General features: G+C 45.6%; 1 protein-coding gene and 1 long non-coding RNA gene across 3 annotated transcripts in view; one reads left to right on the top strand and one right to left on the bottom strand.

Annotated features, from left to right (window-relative positions):
• The window catches only part of SMARCC1 (SWI/SNF related, matrix associated, actin dependent regulator of chromatin subfamily c member 1), a 195,208-nt gene extending 172,182 nt beyond the window's left edge, over positions 1–23,026 (bottom strand). The window contains exons 1-2 of one of the 2 annotated variants that reach the window (XM_008971765.7): positions 22,736–23,026; positions 13,959–14,078 (exon numbers count right to left, since the gene is read on the bottom strand). In XM_008971765.7, coding sequence (XP_008970013.2) covers positions 13,959–14,078; positions 22,736–22,930 — 315 coding nt within the window. In that variant the 5' untranslated portion in view covers positions 22,931–23,026. The remainder of the gene's footprint in view (positions 1–13,958; positions 14,079–22,735) is intronic. The other variant, XM_034956331.3, reaches the window with a different exon arrangement.
• Positions 23,027–23,163: 137 nt separating this feature from the next.
• On the top strand, positions 23,164–23,917 carry LOC134729894 (uncharacterized). Its single transcript, XR_010111426.1, has 2 exons — positions 23,164–23,296; positions 23,815–23,917. It is a non-coding gene; the product is annotated as an uncharacterized LOC134729894 (long non-coding RNA).
• The last annotated feature ends 239 nt before the right edge of the window (positions 23,918–24,156 follow it).

Genomic DNA, 24,156 nt, shown 5'->3' on the forward strand with positions numbered 1-24,156 from the left:
TTAGCCAGGTGTGGTAGTGCATGCCTGTAATCCCAGCTACTCAGGAGGCTGAGGCAGGAGAATCACTTGAACCAGGGAGGCGGTGGTGGCGGTGAGCTGAGATCGCACCATTGCACTCCAGCTGCGGCAACAAGAGCGAAACTCTGACCCCAAAAAAAAAAAAGAGGAGAAACAGGGTGTCACTTTCATCCAGGCCATAGTGCAGAGGTGCAATCTCAGCTCACTACAACCTTCGCCACCTGGCTCAAGCAATCCTCCCACCTCAGCCTCCCAAATAGCTGGGACGACAGGGGCCCTCCCAAACGCCTGGCTAATTTTGGTATTTTTTTGTAGAGACCAGCTTTTGCCATGTTGTCCAGGCTGGTCTTGAACTCCTGGACTCAAGTGATCCACCCACCTCAGCCTCCCAAAATGCTTGGATTATGGGAGTGAGCCACAGCATGCAGTACACTCTGTCCCTTTAGCAAAAAAATCAGGCTGGGCGTGGTGGCTCATACCTGTAATCCCAGCACTTTGGGAGGCTGAGGCAGGCAGATCACAAGGTCAGGAGTTCAAGACCAGCTTGGCCAACATGGTGAAACCCCGTCTCTACTAAGAATACAAAAATTAGCCAAGCATGGTGGGGCGTGCCTGTAATCCCACCTACTCGGGAGGCTGAGGCAGGAGAATAGCTTGAACCCGGGAGGCGGAGATTGCAGTGAGCCAAGATTCCACCACTGCACTCCAGTCTGGGACAGAGCTAGACTCCGTCTCAAAAAAAAAAAAAAGAGAAGAAAAAATTTAGCCAGGCGCAGTGGCTCATGCCTGTAATCCCAGCACTTTGGGAGGCTGAGGCAGGCGGATCACCTGAGGTCAGGAGTTCAAGACCAGCCTGGCCAACATGGTGAAACCTCATCTCTACTAAAAATACAAAAAAATTAGCTGGGTGTGGTGGCGGGTGCCTGTAATCCCAGCTACTTGGGAGGCTGACGCAGGAGAATCGCTTGAACTCGGGAGGCTGAGGTTGCAGTGAGCTGAGATCACGCCATTGCACTCCAGCCTGGGCAACAAAAGCGAGACTCCATCTCAAAAAAAAAAAGAAAAAGAAAAAATGTATCAGCCCGTACACAGCAATGACAATAAACAAATTACAACTATAAGCAATAACACAGAAAAATTTGAGGCCAGGTATGGTGGCTCACGCCTGAAATCCCACCACTCTGGGAGGCCGAGACGGGCAGATCACTTGAGGCCAGGAGTTTGAGACCAGCATGGCTAACATGGTGAAACCCCATCTCTACCAAAAATACAAAATATCAGCTGGGAATGGTGGTGCACACCTGTTAATCAGCTACTTTAGAGGCTGAGGCATGAGAATCGCATGAACCCAGGAGGCAGACTGCAGTGAGCCAGGATCGTACCACTGCATTCCAGCCTGGGCAACAGAGAGAGGCTGTCTCAAAAAAATTTAAAAAAAGAAATTTTTATAAATGTAACATTTGTCTGCATGCTTCAAAAATGTTAAGTCATGGGCCAGAGGGAGTGGCTCATGCCAGTAATCTCAGCACTTTGGGAGGCCAAGGCTGACAGTTACCTGAGGTCAGGAGTTGGAGACCAGCCTGGCCAACATGGTGAAACCCAGTTTCTACTAAAAATACAAACGTTAGCTGGGCGTTGTGGTGCATGCCTGTAATCCCAGCTACTGGGGAGGCTGAGGCAGGAGAATCATTTGAACCTGGTGGGGGAGGAGATTGCAGTGAGCCAAGATTGTGCTACTGCACTCCAGCCTGGGCAACTGAGCAAGACTCTGTCTCAAAAAACAACAACAAAAACGTAAGTCATAACAAACAAATGTCAATCAGCTGTGCGTGGTAGCTCAAAGCAGCAATCCCAGTACTTTGGAAGGCCAAGGCAGAAGGACTTCTTCAGTCCAAGAGTTCAAAGCCAGCCTGGGTAACACAGTGAGACCCTATCTCTATCAAATTAAAAATTAAAAAATTTGGCCAGGCGCTGTGGCTCACACCTGTAATCCCAGCACTTTGGGAGGCCAAGGCAGGCAGATCACTTGAGGTCAGTAGTTCGAGACCAGCCTAGCCAACATGGTGAAACCCCATCTCTACTAAAAATACAAAAATTAGCTGGGTGTAGTGGTGCACACCTGTAATCCCAGCTACTCGGGAGGCTAAGACAGGAGAATGGCTTGAACCCGGGAAGGGGAGGCTGCAGTGAGCTGAGATTGCGCTACCACACTCCAGACTGGGTAACAGAGCAAGACTCTGTCTAAAAAAAAAAAAAAAAAGAAAAGAAAAGCCAGGCGTGGTGGAATGTGTCTGTGGTCTCAGCCACTCAGGAGGCTGAGGCAGGTGGATCAGTTGATCCCTGGAGGTCAAGGCTGCAATGAGCTATGACCATACCACTGTACTTTAGCCTGGGTGACAGAGCAAGGCAGTATCTCAGAAAAAAAAAAGACAGGCTGAATTATCTCAAATTAAATAAGACTAAAAATATATAACTAAATAAAATATGTGGTGTTGGTGTGGATCTTATAAAGGACATTTTTGAGACAACTGGTGAAATGTGAAGATAGATTATATGGTAAATAATGGTATTATATCAAAGCCAATCTCCTAAATTTGATCACTGTATTTGCCAGGATAAATCCCATGTTCTACAGAGATCTGTGCCTCAGTCTCAAGTCTCTCAAGCTATTCCCTCCCTGCTAGACTGGACCTGATGGATGATGACAACTCAAGTGACTACGACTGCTGATTTCTTTCACGTAAGTCCATCCTTTTATTCTTGCTTCCAAGACCTATATGCTAATCTCTGTTTTCTCCCTCATCCATTCCACAAAGTCCTAGAATCAGCATGATTTTGGCAAAACAATACCATTCTCACATACGGATCATAAAATGTTCAGTAAGAGAGATCATAACATTTGCCAAATTCAATAGTTTTCTCCTATTTCATTTTTTTCTTTTTGAGACACAGTCTCACTCTGTTGCCCAGGCTGGAGTGCAGTGGCACAATCTTGGCTCACTGCAACCTCTGCCTCTCAGGTTCAAGTGATTCTCCTGCCTCAGCCTCCTGAATAGCTGGGATGTTTTTTGTATTTTTAGTAGAGACAGGATCTCACAAGGTTGACCAGCCTGGTCCAGAACTCCTGATTTCAGGTAATCCGCCCGCCTCAGCCTCCCAAAGTGCTGGGATTACAGGCGTGAGCTACCACGCCCAGCTTGCTTTCTCCTATTCCTTAGCCACAGAACATTTTTAGAAACTCAGAGAGAGGTCTATTACGAAAAATTGTTCAAAGTGAAACTTGAAGACAACAGATTCTTCTTAGCCCTCTGCATTTACTCCTCCCCTCCCTCTTCTCAGATGCTACAGGTACTCCCCAGGAAATAATTATAAAACCAGTGATCAAGTCCAACTCCAACTGTAAGCCCCTTCTTATTAACTTCATGTTCCAAATGGTTTATTCAATCAAATGAAAACAGACTGTTAAAGTGACAGTCCTCCAACTCCCACCCTTTCCATTACACCAGACTGATCCAGTTGGTGAGAATTCCTGCCATGAGGTCAGTCATACTTACTGGGAAGAAATTCAAGGGTGTCAGAAAGAGATAGCTTATGAACTGTGACTCATCTAAAACATCCCAAAATAGTATTATCCAGTTCAATCACACCACCACATTTGTTAGAACTGGCTATGACAACATTTTATGCTCAACGTATTTACAGGTGTTCCACCAAATCACGTAACAATTGAAAATAAATTTAGAAAATGTTGAATGAGGCTAGGCACAGCGGCTCACAACACCTGTAATCCCAGCACTTTGGGAGGCCGAGATGGGAGAATCACCTGAGGTCAGGAGTTTGAGATCAGCCTGGCCAACATGGTGAAACCCTGTCACTACTAAAAATATAAGAATTAGCCAGGTGTGGCTGGGTGCAGTAGCTCACGCCTGTAATCCCAGCACTTTGGGAGGCCGAGGTGGGCAGATCACGAGGTCAGGAGATCGAGACCATCCTGGCTAACACGGTGAAACCCTGTCTCTACTAAAAATACAAAAAATTAGCCAGGTGTGGTGGCAGGCACCTGTAGTCCCAGCTACTCGGGAGGCTGAGGCAGGAGAATTGCTTGAACCCAGGAGGCGGAGGTTGCAGTGAGCCGAGATCACGCCACTACACTCCAGCCTGGGCGACAGAGCGAGACTCCATCTCAAAAAAAAAAAAAAAAAAGAGAAAACATTGAATGATAGTTCCCTTAAAATAGGTGTATCCATCTCCTCAATGCATCTCCTTCTTCAACAGTAATAATCTTTCTTTTCCTCTTTTTTATTTTTCAATATTTTTTAGAGACAGGGTCTCACTTTGTTGCCCAGGCTAGTCTGGAGTTCCTGGGCTCAAGTGATCCTCCTGCCTCAGCCTCCCAAAACGTTAGGATTACAGGCATGAGCCACCACACCCAGCCCTTTTGGGTCAACACTTTCAGAGGACAAGGCAGGAGGATAGCTTGAGCCCAGGAGTTTGGGACCAGCCTGGGCAACAATAGTGAGACTCCAGCTCTAAAAAAAAAAAAAAATTATAAAAACATAATAATTTTTTCAGTGAGTTCTGACAACTGCTTTAAAATACGTCAGTATTACACTTTACATTTTTGTAGATATATTAAGAAAAGCTCAATTTCACAAGATTGTTGCTCAGGCTAGTCTCAAACTCTTGAGCTCAGAGGACCCACTCACCTAGGCCTCCCAAAGTGTTGGGATTATAGATAGGCATGAGCCACAGTGCCCAGCTGAGATTTTTTTTTAAGAAAAAAAAATATATATACAGTATTCTGTTTTATGTTTACACTATATTTTCACAACACAAAATACTTCAGTTAGGTTTTTTTCCTCAAACAGGGACTCACTGTCGCCTAGGCTGGAGTGCAGTGGCATGATTATAGCCCACTGCAGCCTCAACCTCCTGGGCTCAAGAGATCCTCCTACCTCAGCCTCCCAAGTAGCTGGGACCACAGGCATGCACCACCACACCAAGCTAATTTTTTTTTATTTTTTGTAGACGGCTCTCACCATGCTGTCCAGGCTGGTCTCAAACTCCTGGGCTCAAGGACTCCTCTAGCCTCAGCCACCCAAAATGCTAAGATTATAAGCATGAACCACTGCACCCAGCCTTTCTCTTTAGGAAAAAAAAAAGAGAAAGAGATACTGATGGGATTTCGCTCTATCACTCAGGCTAGAGTGCAGCAGTAGTACTACTGTAACTCATGGCAGCCTCTAACTCCTGGGATCAAGTGATCCTCCTGGGTCAGCTCCCAAGTAGTTGGGACTACAATTACACACCACCATGCACGACTAATTTTTAGTTTTTCTGATAAATAGGGTCTCAATATGTTGCTCAAGCTGGTCTCAAACTCCTTGCCTCATGTGACCCTCCTACTTCAGTCTCCCAAGTAGTCTGGATTACAGGCATGAGCCAGTGTGCCCAGCTAAATATGTACTGTTCACTGTACATTGGCCATACTTCAGCAAAGCTAGAGGACACATTACAGGGAGAGAGAGAAAGATGAAAAAAGTAAAAATATGGAAAAAATAAATAAATGAAACATCAATCAAATAAATAAGTACAATGTCAGTGAACTCAGGTTTCTACCTACAAATCCACATGGTACGGAGTACAAGCCTGCACTGAAGTTGATCATATAGCTTTCCAGAGCCTTGCCCACCACCTGGTCCAGCATGCCCTCTGCCTGGAATACTAGTCCATGTCTCCAGCACAGCAGCCCATATTTTGCAGCCTACTGAGCTCTATCTAACTGGTCATGCTACATCATGTAGGCTCACTGCCCTTGCACATGAATTATAAAGGCCAGAAGCTAGCTAACTAGATTTTTCAGATTTAACTATTCTTCTACAGTAATTTGTTTTATCCACACGTATGTGGCTGAGCAGTTCAGTTAGACTATTTGTTTTCTCCATGTTGGCAAATTATTTCCTACATGGCCCCCAAGTTACAAGAATATCTATGAGTTCATTAGTACAAAATTCAAAAACAAGCAAAACATAATACTATATTATTCAGGGATGCACACTAACACAGTGATACCTATAAAGAAAAGCAAGGAGGCCAGGCACGGTGGCTCACGCCTGTAATCCCAGCACTTTGGGAGGCTGAGGCAGGCAGACCACCTGAGGTCGGGAGTTCAAGACCAGCCTGAACAACATGGAGAAACCCTGTCTCTACCAAAAATGCAAAATTAGCCAGGCGTGGTGGCGCATGCCTGTAATCCCAGCTAGTCGGGAGGCTGAAGCAAGAGAATCGCTTGAACTCGGGAGGCGGAGGTTGCAGTAAGCCGAGATCGTGCCATTGCACGCCAGCCTGAGCAACAAGAGAGAAACTCCGTCTCAAAAACAAAAACATACAAAAAAAAAAAGGGCAAGGAAAAGATTATCTGTGGGGAAAAAGAGGAGTTTATGGTTGGGGAAGGAACACATACGTTTGTTAGGGTTGTCAGCAATTTCTGACCTGGACTGTGGTTAAATGGATGTTCTCTTTATAATTATTTAAGTCAAAATTTATTTTACTCACTTTCTATATATTTTGCAATAGGAAGTTGTTTAAAAAAAAAAAGAAAGAAACTAAACCATTATTCCACAAGTAAATTTCCTACACTATTTTGCTTAAACAGGTGCTTATATTCCACTTTCATCAGACAGAGTTCTAAGCTACAAACTCAAATGCTCACTTCAAATATATATACAACACTTACGGTCTCCTTCCTAGTCCCATGTTCCCAAAGATAGTCTCTCCATTCTGAAATTCATACAACAGCAGAGTGAAATCAGTTCAGGAATATAATATTCTACATTTTTCCTCCAGTTGCAAATTAATTTTTTTTTTTTTTTTGAGATGGAGTCTCTCTCTGTCGCCCAGGCTGGAGTACAGTGGCATGATCTTGGCTCACTGCAACCTCCGCCTCCTGGGGTCTAGCAGTTCTCCTGCCTCAGCCTCCCGAGCAGCTGGGATTACAGGCGCCTGCCACCACGCCCGGGTAATTTTTGTATTTTTAGTAGAGACAGGGTTTCACCATGTTGGCCAGGCTGGTTTCGAACTCCTGACCTCAGGTGATCCACCTACCTCAGCCTCCCAAAGTGCTGGGATTACAGGCGTGAGCCACTGCCCCCAGCCTAAATGATTTTTTTAAGTGCAATAACAGGTTTACAATTTTGGGCATAAGGGTACATGTTCTCAAGATCTCCTGGAGCTGTGTCACGTAAAAAAGAAAACAAAATCTTGGATATCTCCCAAACACAATTAAAATCCAGTTACTTGAGACTCTCACTTAACCTTCTACATTTCTTACTCTCAGAGCTTTCCTGTTTTTTTAAACACAGATGCTTATAATCCATTTTAAAATGCAGAATAAAAAAACAGCTCTAGGCCGGGCACTGTGGCTCATGTCTGTAAACCCAGGACTTTGGGGGGCCAAGGCGGGAAGACTGCCTGAGCCCAGGAGTTCGAGAACAGTCTGGGCAACAGGGCAAAACCCTGTCTCTACAAAAAAAAAATACAAAAATTAGCAGGGTGTAGTGGTGCATCCTTGTCCCAACTACTCAGGAGGGTGAGGTGGGAGGATCTACCTGAGTCTGGAAAGTCGTGGTCGAATATGCAGTGAGTTGAGATCATGCCACTGCACTCCAGCCTGAGTGACAGAGTGAGAGAGACCCTGTCTCAAAAAAAGAAAAACAGCTCTATCCTATTATTACAATTATGTTTACATTATGTATGCACACGTACTAAAGCCTTGGAGGGCTTGTGGGAAAATTAGAAACTTTACTTGTAGTGAAGGTAAAATATATTTTTCTTTTTTGTTTTATACCCACATCTTCTTAGCAATTTTTTTTGTTTCAAATCATGTGTTTGGTAATGCAATATACCTTTAGCCTTAGCCTTATGAAATGCTTGGTTCTTTCTAAATCTCTCAGCATTTGATAGAACAAGAGCCAGCTGTCCGACATCCAGCATGACTTGGGAAGTTACTATATAAAGTTCCACTCTAGCCGGGCATGGTGGCTCACGCCTGTAATCCCAGCACTTTGGGAAGCCGAGGCAGGAGGATCACGAGGTCAGATCAAGACCATCCTGGCTAACACAGTGAAACCCCGTCTCTACTAAAATACAAAAAAAAATTAGCCAGGCGTGGTGGCGGGCGCCTGTAGTCCCAGCTACTTGGGAGGCTGAGGCAGGAGAATCGCCTGAACCCAGGAGGCGGAAGTTGCAGTGAGCCGAGATCACACCACTGCACTCCAGCCTGGGCAACAGAGCATGATTCTGTCTCCAAAAAGAAAAAAAAAAAAAAAAAGGTCCACTCTGATTTTTTTCTTTTCCTTTTTCTTTTTTTTTTTTTTGAGATGGAGTTTTGCTCTTGTTGTCCAGGCTGGAGTGCAACGGGCACAATCTCGGCTCACTATAATCTCCACCTCCCAGGTTCAAGTGATTCTCCTGCCTCGGCCTCCTGAGTAGCTGGGATTACAGGCATGTACCACCACACTCGGCTAATTTTTTATTTTTAGTAGACATGGAGTTTCTCCATGTTGGTCAGGCTGGTCTCGAACTCTCAACCTGAGGTGATCCACCCACTTCAGCCTCCCAAAGCGCTGGGATTACAAGGTGTGAGCCACCGCACCCAGCCTCCACTCTGATTAAAAAAAAAAAAAAAAAGTCCAAATAGTGAACTCGGCCGGGTGCGGTGGCTCACGCCTGTAATCCCAGCACCCTGGGAGGCCGAGGCGGGTGGATCACAAGTTCAGGAGTTCGAGACCAGCTTGGCCAACATGGAGAAACCCCGTCTATACTAAAAATACAAAAATTAGCTGGGCGTGGTGGTGGGCGCCTGTAATCCCAGGTCCTCAGGAGGCTGAGGCAGGAGAATAGTTTGAACCCGGGAGGCAGAGGTTGCAGTGAGCCAAGATTGCGCCATTGCACTCCAGCCTGGACAACGACAACAACAACAAAAAAACAGTGAACTCTTTTTTTTTTTTTTTTTTTTTTTAAGACAGAGTCTCAGCTCACTGCAATCTCTGTCTCCCAGGCTCAAGTGATCCTCCCACCTCAGCCTCCCAAGTAGCTGGGCCTACAAGCGTGCAGGCACCACCACACCCAGATAATTTTTCTTGTATTTCTTTGTAGAGATGGGGCCTATGTTGCCCAGGCTAGTTTCAAACTCCTGGGCTCAAGAGTTTTGACCACCTTGGCCTCCCAAAGTGCTGAGATTACAGGTGTGAGCCATGCCCAGCATAAACTCTTATACCATACTGATTACTCAGGGAAAAAACTTTTTAAAGTATGTGATTTATATGTCTCACTGAAACATTCTTTGCTTTGTTAATTATCTATCTCATCGAATTTTGTTCTATACCATTATGGATTGTATCAATCCCTTTCATCTGGGAAAGTGTTGAACACCATTTTGAGAGGAAGGCAAGTACATCGGTTCCCAGTGGCACTAAACCAGGAATTGTTTTTAATTACGGCTTCTGACTAAAAATATTCTTCCCTAATATTTTAAAATCTGGAACTAAATAATGGTTTAGTTCCCAGGAGTCAAATAGCCTACATATAACACTCTCTGAAAACACCATTTTTGAAAAGATTCATACATTCCTAATTAAGAATCCCAATATAATTTCAATCGTATTATGTAAAATACTTTATATGATGTAATCTGTAATTTTACTCTAAATTATGTTACAATTAATAAAGTGCAATCAATATGTACTATATTATAGTGAATTAAACTATTGAAAACCTCAATCAATAGCTAATTTGATCATTCTAGCCCAGTTCATAATGTAAGAGAACAGGAAATGGATACTTTAGCTGTAAAGGAACATGGAACTTTCAAATTTTTCACACATAAAATACATAACACACACACATCCCACAGAAAATGATAATGATAAAGCAAATGGGTAAAATGTTAACTGTAGATTCTGAGTGAAGAGAAAATAAAAGTTCTTCATACTAATCTTGTAAGCTTTTACTTTTAAGTATGTTTAAATTTTTGTTATAAAAAACATCAGGCAGCTAGCTGGGAGCGGTGGCTCACATCTGTAATCCCAGCACTTTGGGAGGCAGAGGTGGGCAGATCACCTGAGGTCAGGAGTTCAAGACCAGGAGTGGCCAACCTGGTGAAACCTTGTCTCTACTAAAAATACAAAAATGAGCCAGGCATGGTGGCAGGCACCTGTAGTCCCAGCTACTGGGGAGGCTGAGGCATGAGAATCACTTGAACTCAGGAGGCGGAGGCTGCAGTGAGCCGAGATCGCACCACTGTACTCCAGCCTGGATGACAGAGCGAGACTCCGTCTCAAAAAAAAAAAAAAAAAAAAAAAAAAAGGGCCGGGCACAGTGGCTCACGCCTGTAATCCCAGCACTTTGAGAGGCAGAGGTGGCCGGATCATGAGGTCAGGAGTTCGAGACCAGCCTGGCCAAGATGGTGAACCTCTGTGTCTACTAGAAAATACAAAAATTAGCCGGGCGCAGTGGCAGGTGCCTGTAATCCCAGCTACTTAGTAGAGACGGGGTTTCACCTTGTTAGCCAGGATGGTCTCGATCTCCTGACCTCGTGATCCGCCCTCCTCAGCCTCCCAAAGTGCTGGGATTACAGGCATGAGCCACCGCACTCCGCCAACCATAACACTTTTATGTGTTGCCACCACTGCCTGAAAATCCCATCCTCCCCCACTTAGCTGAAGAACTCACACTCAACTTTCAAGACACAATTCAAATGTCCTTTTCCACAGAAACATTTCCTGACATCACCAAGTAAGTCAAAGGCTCTACTCACACAGCTCATTAGACTGTGAGTCCCCTGAGGACAAATAATATAAAGTATTTGTTTGTATTCTTAGGACCCTGCACCTAATCAAATTCTTAACATTTGCTGAGCTGCAATCAGTGGAGAAAAGGAGCCCTTTTAAATAAACTTTTCTGGAATAACCAGATAACCATAAGGAAAAAACAGAAAAATGGATCTGCCATTTCCCACACTAACTACCAGGGCAAATCCTAAATGGATAAGAGAGTGACATGTAAAAATAAGGCTGCGGCCGGGCACGGTGGCTCACGCCTGTAATCCCAGCACTTTGGGAGGCCGAGGCAGGCAGATCACGAGGTCAGGAGATTGAGGCCATCCTAGCTAACACAGTGAAACCCCGTCTCTACTAAAAATACTAAAAAAAAAAATTAGCCAGTGTGGTGGTGGGCGCCTGTAGTCCCAGCTACTCGGGAGGCTGAGGCAGGAGAATGGCATGAACCCGGTAGGCAGAACTTGCAGTGAGCTGAGATTGTACCACTGCACTCTAGCCTGGGCGACAGAGTGAGACTGTCTCAAAAAAAAAATAAATAATAAGGCTGGGCATGGTTACTCATACCAGTAATCCCAGGACTTTGCAAAGCCAAGGCAGGAAGATCACTTGAGCCCAGGAGTTCAAGACCAGCCTGGGACCAGGCACAGTGGCTCACACCTATAATCCCAGCACTTTGAGAGGCTGAGGCGGGTGGATCACCTGAGATCAGGAGTTCAACACCAGCCTGGTCAACATGGTGAAACCCCGTCTCTACTAAAAACACAAAAAAATTAACCAGGCGTGGTGGCAGGTGCCTGAATTCCCAGCTACTCGGGAGGCTGAGGTACAAGACTCACTTGAACCTGGGAAGCAGAGGTCGTGGTGAGCTGAAATTGCACCACTGCACTGCAGCCTGGGCAACACAGCAAGACTTTGACTCCAAAAAAAAGATCAGCCTAGGCAACACAGAAAGACCCCGTCTCTATCTTTATAAATTAAAATAAAAAAAGGTAAAAAATGAAATCATACAAGTACTAAAAGAACACATTGCTGAATTCCTTTATAACCTAGGAATGATAAAAGCTTCCCAATTATAATTCAGAATGAGAAAAGTAACCACATCAATATATTTAACTAAATTTCTTTAACTTTTTGGATAATAAAAACATCACAGACAAACACATTTACAGCAAGATCACCGAAACAATACTATTTTTTAAAATTTTATTTATTTATTTATTTTTTTGAGATGGAGTCTTGCTCTGTCGCCCAGGCCGGAGTGCAGTGGCGCAATCTCGGCTCACTGCAAGCTCTGCCTCCCGGGTTCATGCCATTCTCCTGCCTCAGCCTCCCAAGGAGCTGGGACCACAGGCACCCGCCACCACGCCCGGCTAATTTTTGTACTTTTAGTAGAGATGGTGTTTCACCTTGTTAGACAGGATGTTCTCAATCTCCTGACCTCGTGATCCGCCCACCTCAGCCTCCCAAAGTGCTGGGATTACAGGCGTAAGCCACGACGCCCCGCCTATTATTTCTTATTCTCAATTATATTTGAAAGATCAGTAAGTTGTTAAACGATTTAGTGATCAAGAACAGTCCCCACAAAAAAGGTCTACTGATCATAGATTCATACAGGCAGCTAACAGCACGCTAGAAACAACGAAAACCAAAATGAATTAAAAGACAAAAATTATGAGGAAAGATATGACAGACAATTCCTAAAAAGCTAATATTTGTAAAATCAGAGTTCGAAAATATAAATAAAAGAGTATAAGATAGCAGAGGCTGGGCACAGTGGCTCCCACTTGTAATCCCAGTGCTCTGGGAGGCCGAGGTAGGGAAATCACTTGAGTTCAAGACCAGCGGGGCCAACACAGTGAAACCCCATATCTACTAAAAATACAAAAATTAGCCAGGTGCGGTGGGTGGTGCATGCCTGTAGTCCCAGCTACTCAGGAGGCTGAGGCAGGAGAATCGCTTGAACCCGGGAGGCAGAGGTTGCAATGAGCCAAGATCACTCCACTGCACTCCAGCCTGGGCGACAGAACAAGACTGTATCTCAAAAAATAACATAATATAATATAACATAACATATCATAACATAAAAATAAAGCTGGGTGTGGTGGCTCACACCTGTACTCCCAGCACTTTGGGAGGCCGAGGTGGGTGGATCACTTGAGGCTGCGAGTTCAAGACCAGCCTGGCCAACACGGTGAAACCATGTGTCTACTAAAAATACAAAAATTAGCTGGGTGTGGTGGCACACACCTGTAATCCTAGCTATTCGGGAGTCTTGAGGCACAAGAATCGCTGCAGAGGTTGCAGTGAGCCGAAATCACACTCTAGCCTGGGTGACAGAGCGAGACTCTGTCTCATAAATAAATTAATTAAATAAAATAAAGATAGCAGAGAAGGGCTGGTGCGGTGGCTCGCACCAGTAATCAAAGAGCTTTCAGAGGCCAATGCAGAAGGATCGCCTTCCCGCCAAAAATTTGAGACCAGCCTGGGCAACACAGCAAGATCCCATCACTACAGAAATTTAAAAGTCACCCATATGCGCGTGGTAGCACATGCTAGTAGTCCCAGCCTCTTGGGAACCTGAGGTGGGAAGATGGCTAGAGCTGGGAGATCAAGGCTGCAGTGCGCTGTGATCAAACCACTGCACTCCAGCCTGGGCAACAGAACAAGATCCTGTCTGTAAAAACAAAAATAAAACACACAATTGCAAGGACACCAAAATTATATTCTCACACAACTTCAGAAGGTATCTCACCTACAAAATGTAAAAAATTCCATAAATTCTATTTATGGCACAAGACCTGCATCAGGAGAAAGCATGGAGAAGACTCGGTACAGCGAGAGGATAGGGAACTGCAACATAGTAAAATATTGTTAGGTCTTCACAATGACTGCTGCAATATTTAATGCAAATGTTAAATGCCTCTTCAAAAAGCAGCTTCCTACAGTTAAAAAATAGTAATATTCTATAACTAAAATTTGTTTTTTGCTTTTTTTTTTTTAAATTCTACACGCTAGCAGCAGCAAAGGAAAAAAGCTGGATGCTACACCTAAAAGTATACAGCAACTGAGGATGCCCAAATAACAGTAAGCTGATGTACTTACAGGGAGTTTGGTGAAGGCCGGGTTGGTGACATGCTTCCCAAAGGCATCTTCCTGGAACTGAAGAAGCTGCACCACCAGCCCAGCCAGTGTTTTATTGGTAGGAGCATCCGCATGAACATACTGCAAGATAAAGACAGGCATTCAAAAACTAGTACAATTTTTGCAGGAGAAAATGTTGGCTTACTTCCTAGTACCTACTAAGTACTTACGTTATGGGAAATTTATAGATGTCTGAGACACGCTCTGTGCTATAAAGGAGCTTACAAAAACAAATATGTGTGTGCATTTAAAAATGGTTAAGACGGTTAATTTTTTTTTTTCTTTTCTTTGAGACGGAGTTTCGGTCTTGTCACCCAGGCTGGAGTGCAGCGGTGCGATCTCGGCTCACTGCAACCTCTGCCTCCCGGGTTCAAGCCATTCTCCTGCCTCAGTCTCCCGAGTAGCTGGGATTACAGGCATGAGCCACTACCCCCAACTACTTTTGTATTTTTAGTAGAGACGGGGTTTCACCACATTGGATAGGCTAGCCTCAAACTCCTGACCTCATGTGACCTGCCCCTGCCTCGACCTCACAAAGATAAATCTCCTGTGTTTTTTACCAAAAAAAAAAAAAAAAAGTGAAATATTATCCATATTAATGTAAAGAATGTCAAAAGCCCAAACCAGTAGTAGACACATCAGCTAGGAAGCTTCACAGCAAGGAAAAATAATGGGTAACACAACAAGAAAAGAATAAATTAGTGAGTTAAATGTAAAAGTTTTATTTGGCAATTACATGTTCAATATCACTTTGAGTAGCCAATACACTCAAAAAAATTTTTTTTCTTTTTTTTTGAGACAGAGTCTTGTTTTTCACCCAGGTTGGAGTGCAATGGCATCATCTCAGCTCACTGCAACCTCCGCCTCCAGAGTTCAAGCGATTCTCCTCCCTCAGCCTCCCTAGTAGCTGGGACTACAGGCGCGCAACCACCATGCCCGGCTAATTTTGTTTGTATTTTTAGTATAGACGGGGTTTCACTATGTTGGCCAGGCTGGTCTTTAACTTCTGACCTCATGATCCGCCCACTTCGGCCACCCAAAGCACTAGGATTACAGGCGTGAGCCACCACACTCGGCCTCAAAAAGTATTTTTAAATCTCCAATTCCAAGCAAGAAAAACATCTATACCTGCCTTTCAGTTGGACGAGAGAATTTTTATTTTTATTTTTATTTTTGCCGGAGCTAACTTTCAAACTACCATCCAACATTTCAAGGTTAATGTGGTATGTCTCTATTACAATAAATATTTTTTAGATGAGTGGTGTATGGTCAAAATTACATCAACTGCAAAGTCTACAATTATTATGCATAGGACAAAGGGCACACAATTTCTGCTACTACCATTGAAACTTACTTACAGCATATAAAAAGGCAATCATTTACTTTTTTTTTTTTTTTTTGAGATGGGGTCTTCTTCCATCACTTAGCCTGAAATGACGAAACCCCGTCTCCACTAAAAAACAAATACAAAAAATTAGCTGGGTGTGGTGGCGCACACCTGTCCCCATGCACTCCAGCCTGGGTGACAGAGCCAGACTCCGTCTCAAATAATTAATTTTAAAAACTTTTTTTGCGTGTGTGTTTTTGGAGTCTCGCTCTGTCACCCAGGCTGGAGCACAGTGGCGCAATCTCTGCTCAGTGCAAGCTCTGCCTTCTGGGTTCACATCATTCTCCTGCCTCAGCCTCCCAATAAACTGGGACTACAGGCACCCACCACCATTCCTGGCTAATTTTTTGTATTTTTAGTAGAGACAGGGTTTCACCATGTTAGCCAGGATGGTCTCGATCTCCTGACCTCGTGATCCACCCGCCTCAGCCTCCCAAAGTGCTGGGATTACAGGTGTGAGCTACGGTGCCCAGCCAATTTTAAAAACTTTAAAAACTACATACTACTTTCCCCTTCCTTATACTATATTGATAATTTGCAACAAAAACTAGCAAGCCTAGTTTTTGAAGGACCATATACTTTTTTTTTTCAAGACAGTGGTTTCTTGCTGTCTCCCAGGATGGAATACAGTGGTGTAATGACAGCCACCGCAGCCTCAATCTCCTGGGCTCAAGTGATCCTCCTCCTCTACCTCCCAGAGAGCTAGGACTACAGAGGCGTGCCAACACATCTGGCTGATTTTTTAATTTTCTGTACAGAACCGTTTTCACCAACTTCTCTGGGCTAGTCTAGAACTCCTGGGTTCAAGTGATTCTCTCACTTTGGCCTCCCAAAAAGTACTGGGATTAGAGGCATAAGGTACTGCACCTGGCCCATATACTTTCAAGTGAAAATTTGAAGTCAGTTTTTCTCCAATATACTCAACATAGTACTTTTTTTTTTTTTTTTGAGACAGTCTCACTCTGTTGCCCAGGCTGGAGTGCAGTGGTGCGATCTTGGCTCACTGCAAGCTCTGCCCCCCAGGTTCACAACATTCTCCTGTCTCAGCCTCCCAAGTAGCTGGGACTACAGGCACCCACCACCACGCCTGGCTAATTTTTTGTATTTTTAGTAGAGATGGGGTTTCACCGTGTTAGTCAGGATGGTCTCGATCTCCTGACCTCGTGATTCGCCTGCCTCGGCCTCCCAGAGTGCTGGGATTACAGGTGTGAACCACCGCGTCCAGCCCCGTAAATTTCTAATAAACGGTATTCAAGGGCCAGGCGCGGTGGTGGCTCACACCTGTAATCCCAGCACTTTGGGAGGCCGAGGCGGGCGAATCACGAGGTCAGGAGATCAAGACCAACCTGACTAACGCGGTGAAACCCCGTCTCTACTAAAAATACAAAAACTAGCCGTGCATGGTGGCACTTGCCTGTAGTCCCAGCTACTCAGGAGGCTGAGGGAGGAGAATCGCTTGAACCCAGGAGGCACAGGTTGTAGTGAACCGAGATAGCGATCGTGCCACTGCACTCCAGCCTGGGTGCACTCCAGCCTGGGTGACAGAGCAAGACTCACTCTCAAAAAATATAAAATAAAATAAACTTCGAAATAGACCTGCTATGGACCCACAAAAATTAAAAATTAAAACTCTGGCCGGATGCAGTGACTCATGTCTGTAATCCCAGCACTTTAGGAGGGCAAGGTGGACAGATCACTTGAGGTCAGGAGTTCAAGACCAGCCTGGCCAACATAGTGAAACCCCGTCTCTACTAAAAATACAAAAATTAGCCAGGCATGGTGGTGCATGCCTATAATCCCAGCTGCTTGGGAGGCTGAGGCAGGAGAATGGCTTGAATCCGGGAGGCGGAGGTTGCAGTGAGCCGAAAGTGCGCCACTGCACTCAAGCCTGGGTGACAAAGCGAGACTCCGTCTCAAACGAGAAAAAAAAAATACTTCAAGTATATCTTACAAAACTGACAAAATACATTGTACATATCCGCAAGATAACTTCATAATCTTTAATAAGCACAGGTTTCCTAAAGGAGTCATATAATGTACTGCACTTTTTTTGTACACGGTAAAGCAACATCAAAAAATAATGACCGGCCGTGCACGGAGGATCACACCCATAATCTCAGAACTTTGGGAGGCCGCGGCGGGTGGACCACTTGAGGTCAGGAGTTTGAGACGAGCCTGGCCAACATGGCCAAACTCCATCTCTACTAAAAAAATACAAAAACTAGCCAGGCAGAGTGGCACACACCTGTAATTCCAGCTACTCAGGAGGCTGAGGCAGGAAAATTGCTTGAACCCAGGAGACAGAGGTTGCAGCAAGCCAAGAGCGTGCCACTGCACTCCAGCCTGGGTGACACAGTGAGACTGTCTCAAAAATAATAACTACAATCTGTATTTTACAGATTAACTAAACAATGCCAAACTCTATAGCTGAAAAAGACAATGTCCTTGAAAAAGGCTGTTCAGATGGAACCAAATCAACATTTCAGGTAAATATACATATATATGTAAACATATATGTAAATATATAGATGTAAATATATATATTTTTTTTCTTTTTTTTAAACCGAGTTTTGATCTTGTTGCCCAGGCTGAAGTAAAATGGCGCGATCTCAGCTCAGCAAAACCTCCGCCTCCCGGGTTCAAGCAATTCTCCTCCCTTAGCCTACCGAGTACCCGGGATTACAGGCATGCGTCACCACATCTGGCTAATTTTGTATTTTTAGTAGAGATGGGGTTTCTCCATGTTGGCCAGGCTGGTCTCGAACTCCCAACCTCAGATGATCCGCCTGCCTCGGTCTCCCAAAGTGCTGGGATTATAGGCGTGAGCCACTACACCTGGCCTCAGGTAAATATTTTTTTTTTTTTTGAGAGAGTCTTGCTCTGTCACCTAGGCTGGAGTGCAGTGGCGTAATCTCGGCTCACTTGCAGCCTCTGCCCACCGGGTTCCAGCGATTCTCCTGCCTCAGCCTCCTGGGTAGCTGGGATTACAGGCGCACGCCACCACGCCTGGCTAATTTTTGTATTTTTCGTAGAGACGGGGTTGCACCATGTTGGCCAGGCTGGTCTCAAACTCCCGACCTCAGGTGATCTGCCCGCCTTGGCCTCCCAAAGTGCTGGGATTACAGGCGTGAGCCACCATGCCCGGCCTATATTTTTAATAACTACAGTGAATATAGGCCGGGTGCAGTGGCTCATGACTGTAATCCCAGTACTTTGGGAGGACGAGGTTAGAGGACTACTTTGAGTCCAGAAATTTGAGACCAGTCTGGGCAACACAGTAAGACCCTGTCTCTATTTATGTATTTATTTTTTGAGACACTTTCGCTCTGTAGCCTAGGCTGGAGTGCAGTGGCCCGATCTCAGCTCACTACAACCTCCACCTCCCAGGTTTGAGTGATTCTCCTGCCTCAGTCTCCTGAGTAGCTGGGACTACAGTCATGTGCCACCACACCCGGCTAATTTTTGCATTTTTAGTAGAGCAGAAGTTTCACCACATTGGCCAGGCTGGTCTCGAACTCCTGACCTCAGGTGATCCACCGGCCTTGGTCTCCCAAAGTGCTGGGATTACAGGTGTGAGCCACAGCCCCCAGTCTCAGTCCAATTTTTAATAAACTATAAAATATTTAATTCTGATTAGATTTTTTTTCCCAAATCATCCTACCAAATTACCAAACTTGAAAATGCATGTAGGCCAGGCACAGTGGCTCATGCCTGTAATCCCAGTACTTTGGGAGGCTGAGGCTGGCGGATCACCTGAGGTCAGGAGTTCAAGCCCAGCCTGGCCAACATGGTGAAACCCCAGCTCTACTAAAAATAACAAAAATTAGCAGAGCGTGGTGGCAGGTGCCTGTAATCCCAGCTACTCAAGAGGCTGGGGTAGAAGAATCACTTCAACTTGGGAGGCCGAGGTCACACCACTGCACTCCAGCTTGGGCAGAAGAGCGAGACTCCATCTCAAAAAAAAAAAAAAAAACACTGACTCCTAATTAAGAAATTTTAATTTCTATGTCATAAACAATTAATCTGGGTTTTTTTGTTTTTGTTTTTTGTTTTGTTTTGTTTTGTTTTGAGACAAGGTCTCGCTCTGTTGCCCAGGCTGGAGTGCAATGGTGCCAACACAGTTCACCGCAGCCTCGACCTCCTAGGCTCAAGTGATCCTCCAAGGACCCTGCCTCAGCCAAGTAGCTGGGACTACACGTGCATGCCACCACAACTGATGTATTTTTTTGTTTTGTTTTGTTTTGAGACAGGGTCTCATCATATTGCCCAAGCTGGTCTCCAAATCCTGGGCTCAAATGAACCTCCCACCTGGAATTCCCAAGTGCTGGGATTACGGACGCAAGCCACTGCACCTGGCCCAATTAATCTTTTGATCAAAAAAAGTCTATTATATTTTATTTAAGAAAACAAAAATTTATTAGTCTCAAAATATTTCAAGTAAGAGTCAGTGTGGGCCAAGTGTGGTGGCTCACACTTGTAAGCCCTGCACTTTGGGAGGCTGAGGCAGGCAGAGAGCCCAGGAGTTCGAGACCAGCCTGGGCAACACTGCAAAACCCTGCCTCTACTGATAATACAAAAAATTAACCAGGTGTGGTGGTTCGTGCCTGTAGTCCCAGGTACTCAGGAGGCTGAGGTGGGAGAATCACCTGAGCCCAGGAGGTTGAGGCTGCAGTGTGCTACGATCTCACCACTGCACTCCAGCCTGGGCAACACAGCAAGACCCTGTCTCAAAAAAAAAAAGAAAATTCCTAAATGAAGTCTCAGGTATCTTCCATTTGAAAAAGAAGGTAAATAATATCTATCATTTAGGACTGCTATGAGGATTTTAAGTGAGTTATACTTTAAGTACCTGGCACATGGTAAATGCTCAGTTGTTCACTGAATGCATGAGCTGAATGCAAGAGTTTGAGGTTGCAGTGAACTATGATCACACCACTGTACTCCAGCCTGGGCAACACAGAAAGACCCTGTCTCAAAAAAAAAGTAAAATAAAAATAAATAAAAAACGACACTAGCAAAATCATGTTTACTGAGACTGAAACTGTTGTCTGCTCTGAAAATGCAGTATTAAATGCACTAGAAACGGTTAGTTAAAACCAATGCGTACACCAAATAGAAATGCACTGTGTAGAAAAGAAGCAAAGAACTTTGTGATAATATTTTCACCACTTCAACGCTAACACCCAGAGACTGAAAAGATTCTGGCTGTCAGGCCTAGAGTATATACGATTCTCAATCTCAGCAGACCCTAGAAATACACTCTGGCTTTACAAAGTCCTGAGAAGTCAAAGGTAACTTTGTCTATAAAGTCTCAGGGATAGTGAATCAACATTAGCCTAGTGGTCTCAATACTGCTGGGCAATTCCTCAAACTGCTTTGTAGCCACTTCCCTACCCACCCAAACAAATATCGAAGGATTATCCATGTCTAAAGCTTCTTGTAGTTGATCCCAAACTGATGCACACTGAACAGTGCGGAGAGGTAGAAATTACTGAAATTTGCCTTTTTCTACTCTCTTCCTTGATATTCAAAGGAATATGCCTGTAGATTATTTTTCTTTGTTAAAGCTTCACTGAATTTAAGACCCAAAGCATTGGCTAAAAGGAATGTAATAAAGAAGAATTAACCAATATTTTCATAACATATTCAATTCCATTAGCCACTTCTGGAAGCTCTATTACTTACATTTAAAAAGTGACCAATTTATTACTGTGTAAGAAAGGGCAATATTACTAAAAATCTACAGTCTAAATGTAATTTCAGAGAGGGAAAAGTCCAGACACCTAAAAATATAATTACTGTCTCTCACTTCCTCAAACTTCAGATAAGAAATGTAATTTTTCTAGCTGACCTTCAAAAACAAGAAAGAAAGAAATGATCATTTCTGGGTCTTTGGTTTTTTTTTTTTTTTTTTTTTTGGAGACAGTCTTACTTTATTACCTAGGCTGGAGTGCAATGCAGGCTGGAGTGCAATAGTGCAATCTCGGCTCACTGCAGCTTCTGCCTCCTGGGTTCAAGAGATTCTCCTGCCTCAGCCTCCCGAGTAGCTGGGATTACAGGCATGTGCTGCCACACCCGACTAATTTTGTATTTTTTGGAAAGACGGGGTTTCACCATGTTGGTCAGGCTAGTCTCGAACTCCTCACCTCAGGTGATCCACCCGCCCGGCCTCCCAAGCCGCGCCCGGCCAGAAATGGTCATTTCTGAATGTACCACGTGTAATGCCAAAGGAACCCAAGATCCCTGCCCATGCCTAATAACTGCCAAACACTGACAGGCTTCACTGAGCTGTAGAGGCCAAAAAAATAGGTTCCTAAACTAGTTTATATTTTCATTCATTCAACAAATATTTACTAAGCAGCTACTAAGGGTAAGGCACTAAGTATCAGCCACGTTCCCGGATACACTGCAGTGAACAAAGCCCTTGCTTCAGTGCTACGATTCTCAATAGGAGAAAGTACAGAACTAAAGAGGGTGATAGGAAAACTTCAGAGGCTGGGGAGCCTTTTCGGCTACCTGCTTCATTACACCCTTTAAGGGAGTCCTCCTGAATATTTACACAAAAGGGAAGTTGGAAAAAAAAAAAAAAACATTTGTTATAAACAAGGGATTAAGTCAAAACTTTGAAAACTACTGACTCGGCGGAACTTCCGTTCCAAAGGTAGGAGAAATAAGTAAATGAATAATTTCAAAATGTGGTAAACACTACGAAGAAAATAAAGGTGACACAAGAAAAGTGCTCTAATAAAAACTGGGTTCTTGGGGAAGGCCTCCCTTTAGAACACTTTACGTACAAGCGAACATTAACTCTCACGCCACACAGAACCAGAAGCACAATGAGGTAGAACCGTCGTTAATAGTTCTCATCCATCCTAGAATTCATATTGCCTGTTATTAATTAACGAATACAATCATCCCAGTCGTTTAGCAATTAAACAACAGGTAGCAAACCCCCTCCAGACTTTGAATACGCTCTAAACAAAACTTGAAGCTGCTTTTACCACGCTTGCTCGGTCTTTAGGGATCATTGTTCACACACCTAAGGCAGCTGACAAAAGAGAGAGAGTCACACTCGCTTAGTGGCTGAGCTCGACCTGCTCTGGCACACGAGAATGAGCAGGGGCTTTCACCAGGGGTGCGTGGGCTCAGAGGAGAGAGCCCCCAACCCCAGTCAGGCCCCGGGATCGCGGGCGCCCAGAGCGGGCGGCGGGGGCGTGGCGGGCCCGGCGCCTGCCTTTGTTGTCCCTCGTGGCGTGCGGGGGGGGAGGGGCGGCCCGAGGCCCGCGAGGCCAGCTGCCGCCTCCGGCCCCGGTCGCGTGGTCTCCCGGCCCCCACGGGCGCGCGAACCCACCTTCTTGTAGTGCTTGCCCAGCCAGACCCGCACCGAATCCAGCTGGGACACCGTCTCCGGGCTCTCCCAAAACTTGGTGGCCGGGCCCCCATCCTTCCGTCGATAAACAGCTAGGCCTGCGGCTGCCGCCGCAATCCCCGAGCCCGTGGCGCCTACCGCTGTCCCCGGCCCGCCGCCGCCTGCCGCTGCGGCCATCGTCGCAGCCCGTCGTCCCCACAGCCTGGCCCACCCCGGCCCTCGCGGTGTTTCCCGGTCGTTCCCGCGCGCACCCCCGCGCGCGTAGCCGCCACTGCCGCTTCCCGGCCCCGCCCAGCCAACCCTCTTCCGGCGCGGACGCCCGGCCCCGCCCCATCTGGGAACTGGCACTGTATCTGTCGCGAGCCAGCGCACGCGCATGCGCAGCACTCGTGCGGGCGTGCCTTGGAATAGCACGTCCTGCGGCCTCAGCCGCCTCTTCCGCCATCCTCCGTAGGCTGCATTCTGCCCTAATGAGCGCCGGTTTTTGAGCCTTGCTCTTCCCTTGCTACCGACGTCGAATCATTATGCGGTCAACAACCGCAGGTGGGTTATGTGTCATAGCCTGCCTCCGCTGGAGGGAAAAGGCCTGGTGCGAGAAGTGCCGAAGGGAAAGCCTGTCTAGGGTATCGAGTGCTGGCCGAGGGCCCTGCACCCGGACTGGGACTGCGCCGGGCCCCGCTTTCCCTCAGACCCTCCACCCCCAGCGGCCCGGCGGCATTTGTGAACAGCCATCTGGGACTCCCACGCCTAGGCTTTTCGGCTTCACAGACCTTCCACTCCCTCAGGGGTCCAGCCACAGCGGCTCATTCCTGCCCCAGGGGCCCTTGCACTGGCTCTTCCGAGACCTCAGCAGGTCTTCCCTTCTGATTTGCACTTACGAGACGCATTCAGATTCACTGCTTCAAAGGACTTCAGAAAGTAGTTGTCAGATCTTAACAATCTTGAACAACTGTTCACACCCATACACTTTCTGCATAGCGCTCACCACGACCCGGCGTTTCTAGTTTCTCATTTACCTTCCACATAAATTACATGAGAACCTAATCTTAACTTGTTCACAGGTGTATCCTGAACACCTGAGACAAGGAACAGATGTACAGTAAATACTTGATGAGTTAATGAATGGCCCACATAGAAGCCGAAAATTTTTAAATTATTAACAAGGTATGATTGGCCGGGCGCGGAGCACTTTGGGAGGCTGAGGCGGGAGGATCAATTGAGCCCAGGAGCTCTAGACCACCACACCCGTCCCCGTCTCTACAAAAAATACAAAAATCAGCCAGCGTTGTGTTGCAAGCCTGTGGTCCTAGCCTCTTGGAGGGATGAGGTGGGAGGATCCCTTGAGCTGGGGAGATGGAGGCTGCAGTGAGCTATAATCGCGCCACTCACTACACTTCAGCCTG

The sequence above is a fragment of the Pan paniscus genome, chromosome 2 (assembly GCF_029289425.2).
Source record: "Pan paniscus chromosome 2, NHGRI_mPanPan1-v2.0_pri, whole genome shotgun sequence".
In the NCBI taxonomy this organism is placed as follows: Eukaryota; Metazoa; Chordata; class Mammalia; order Primates; family Hominidae; genus Pan; species Pan paniscus.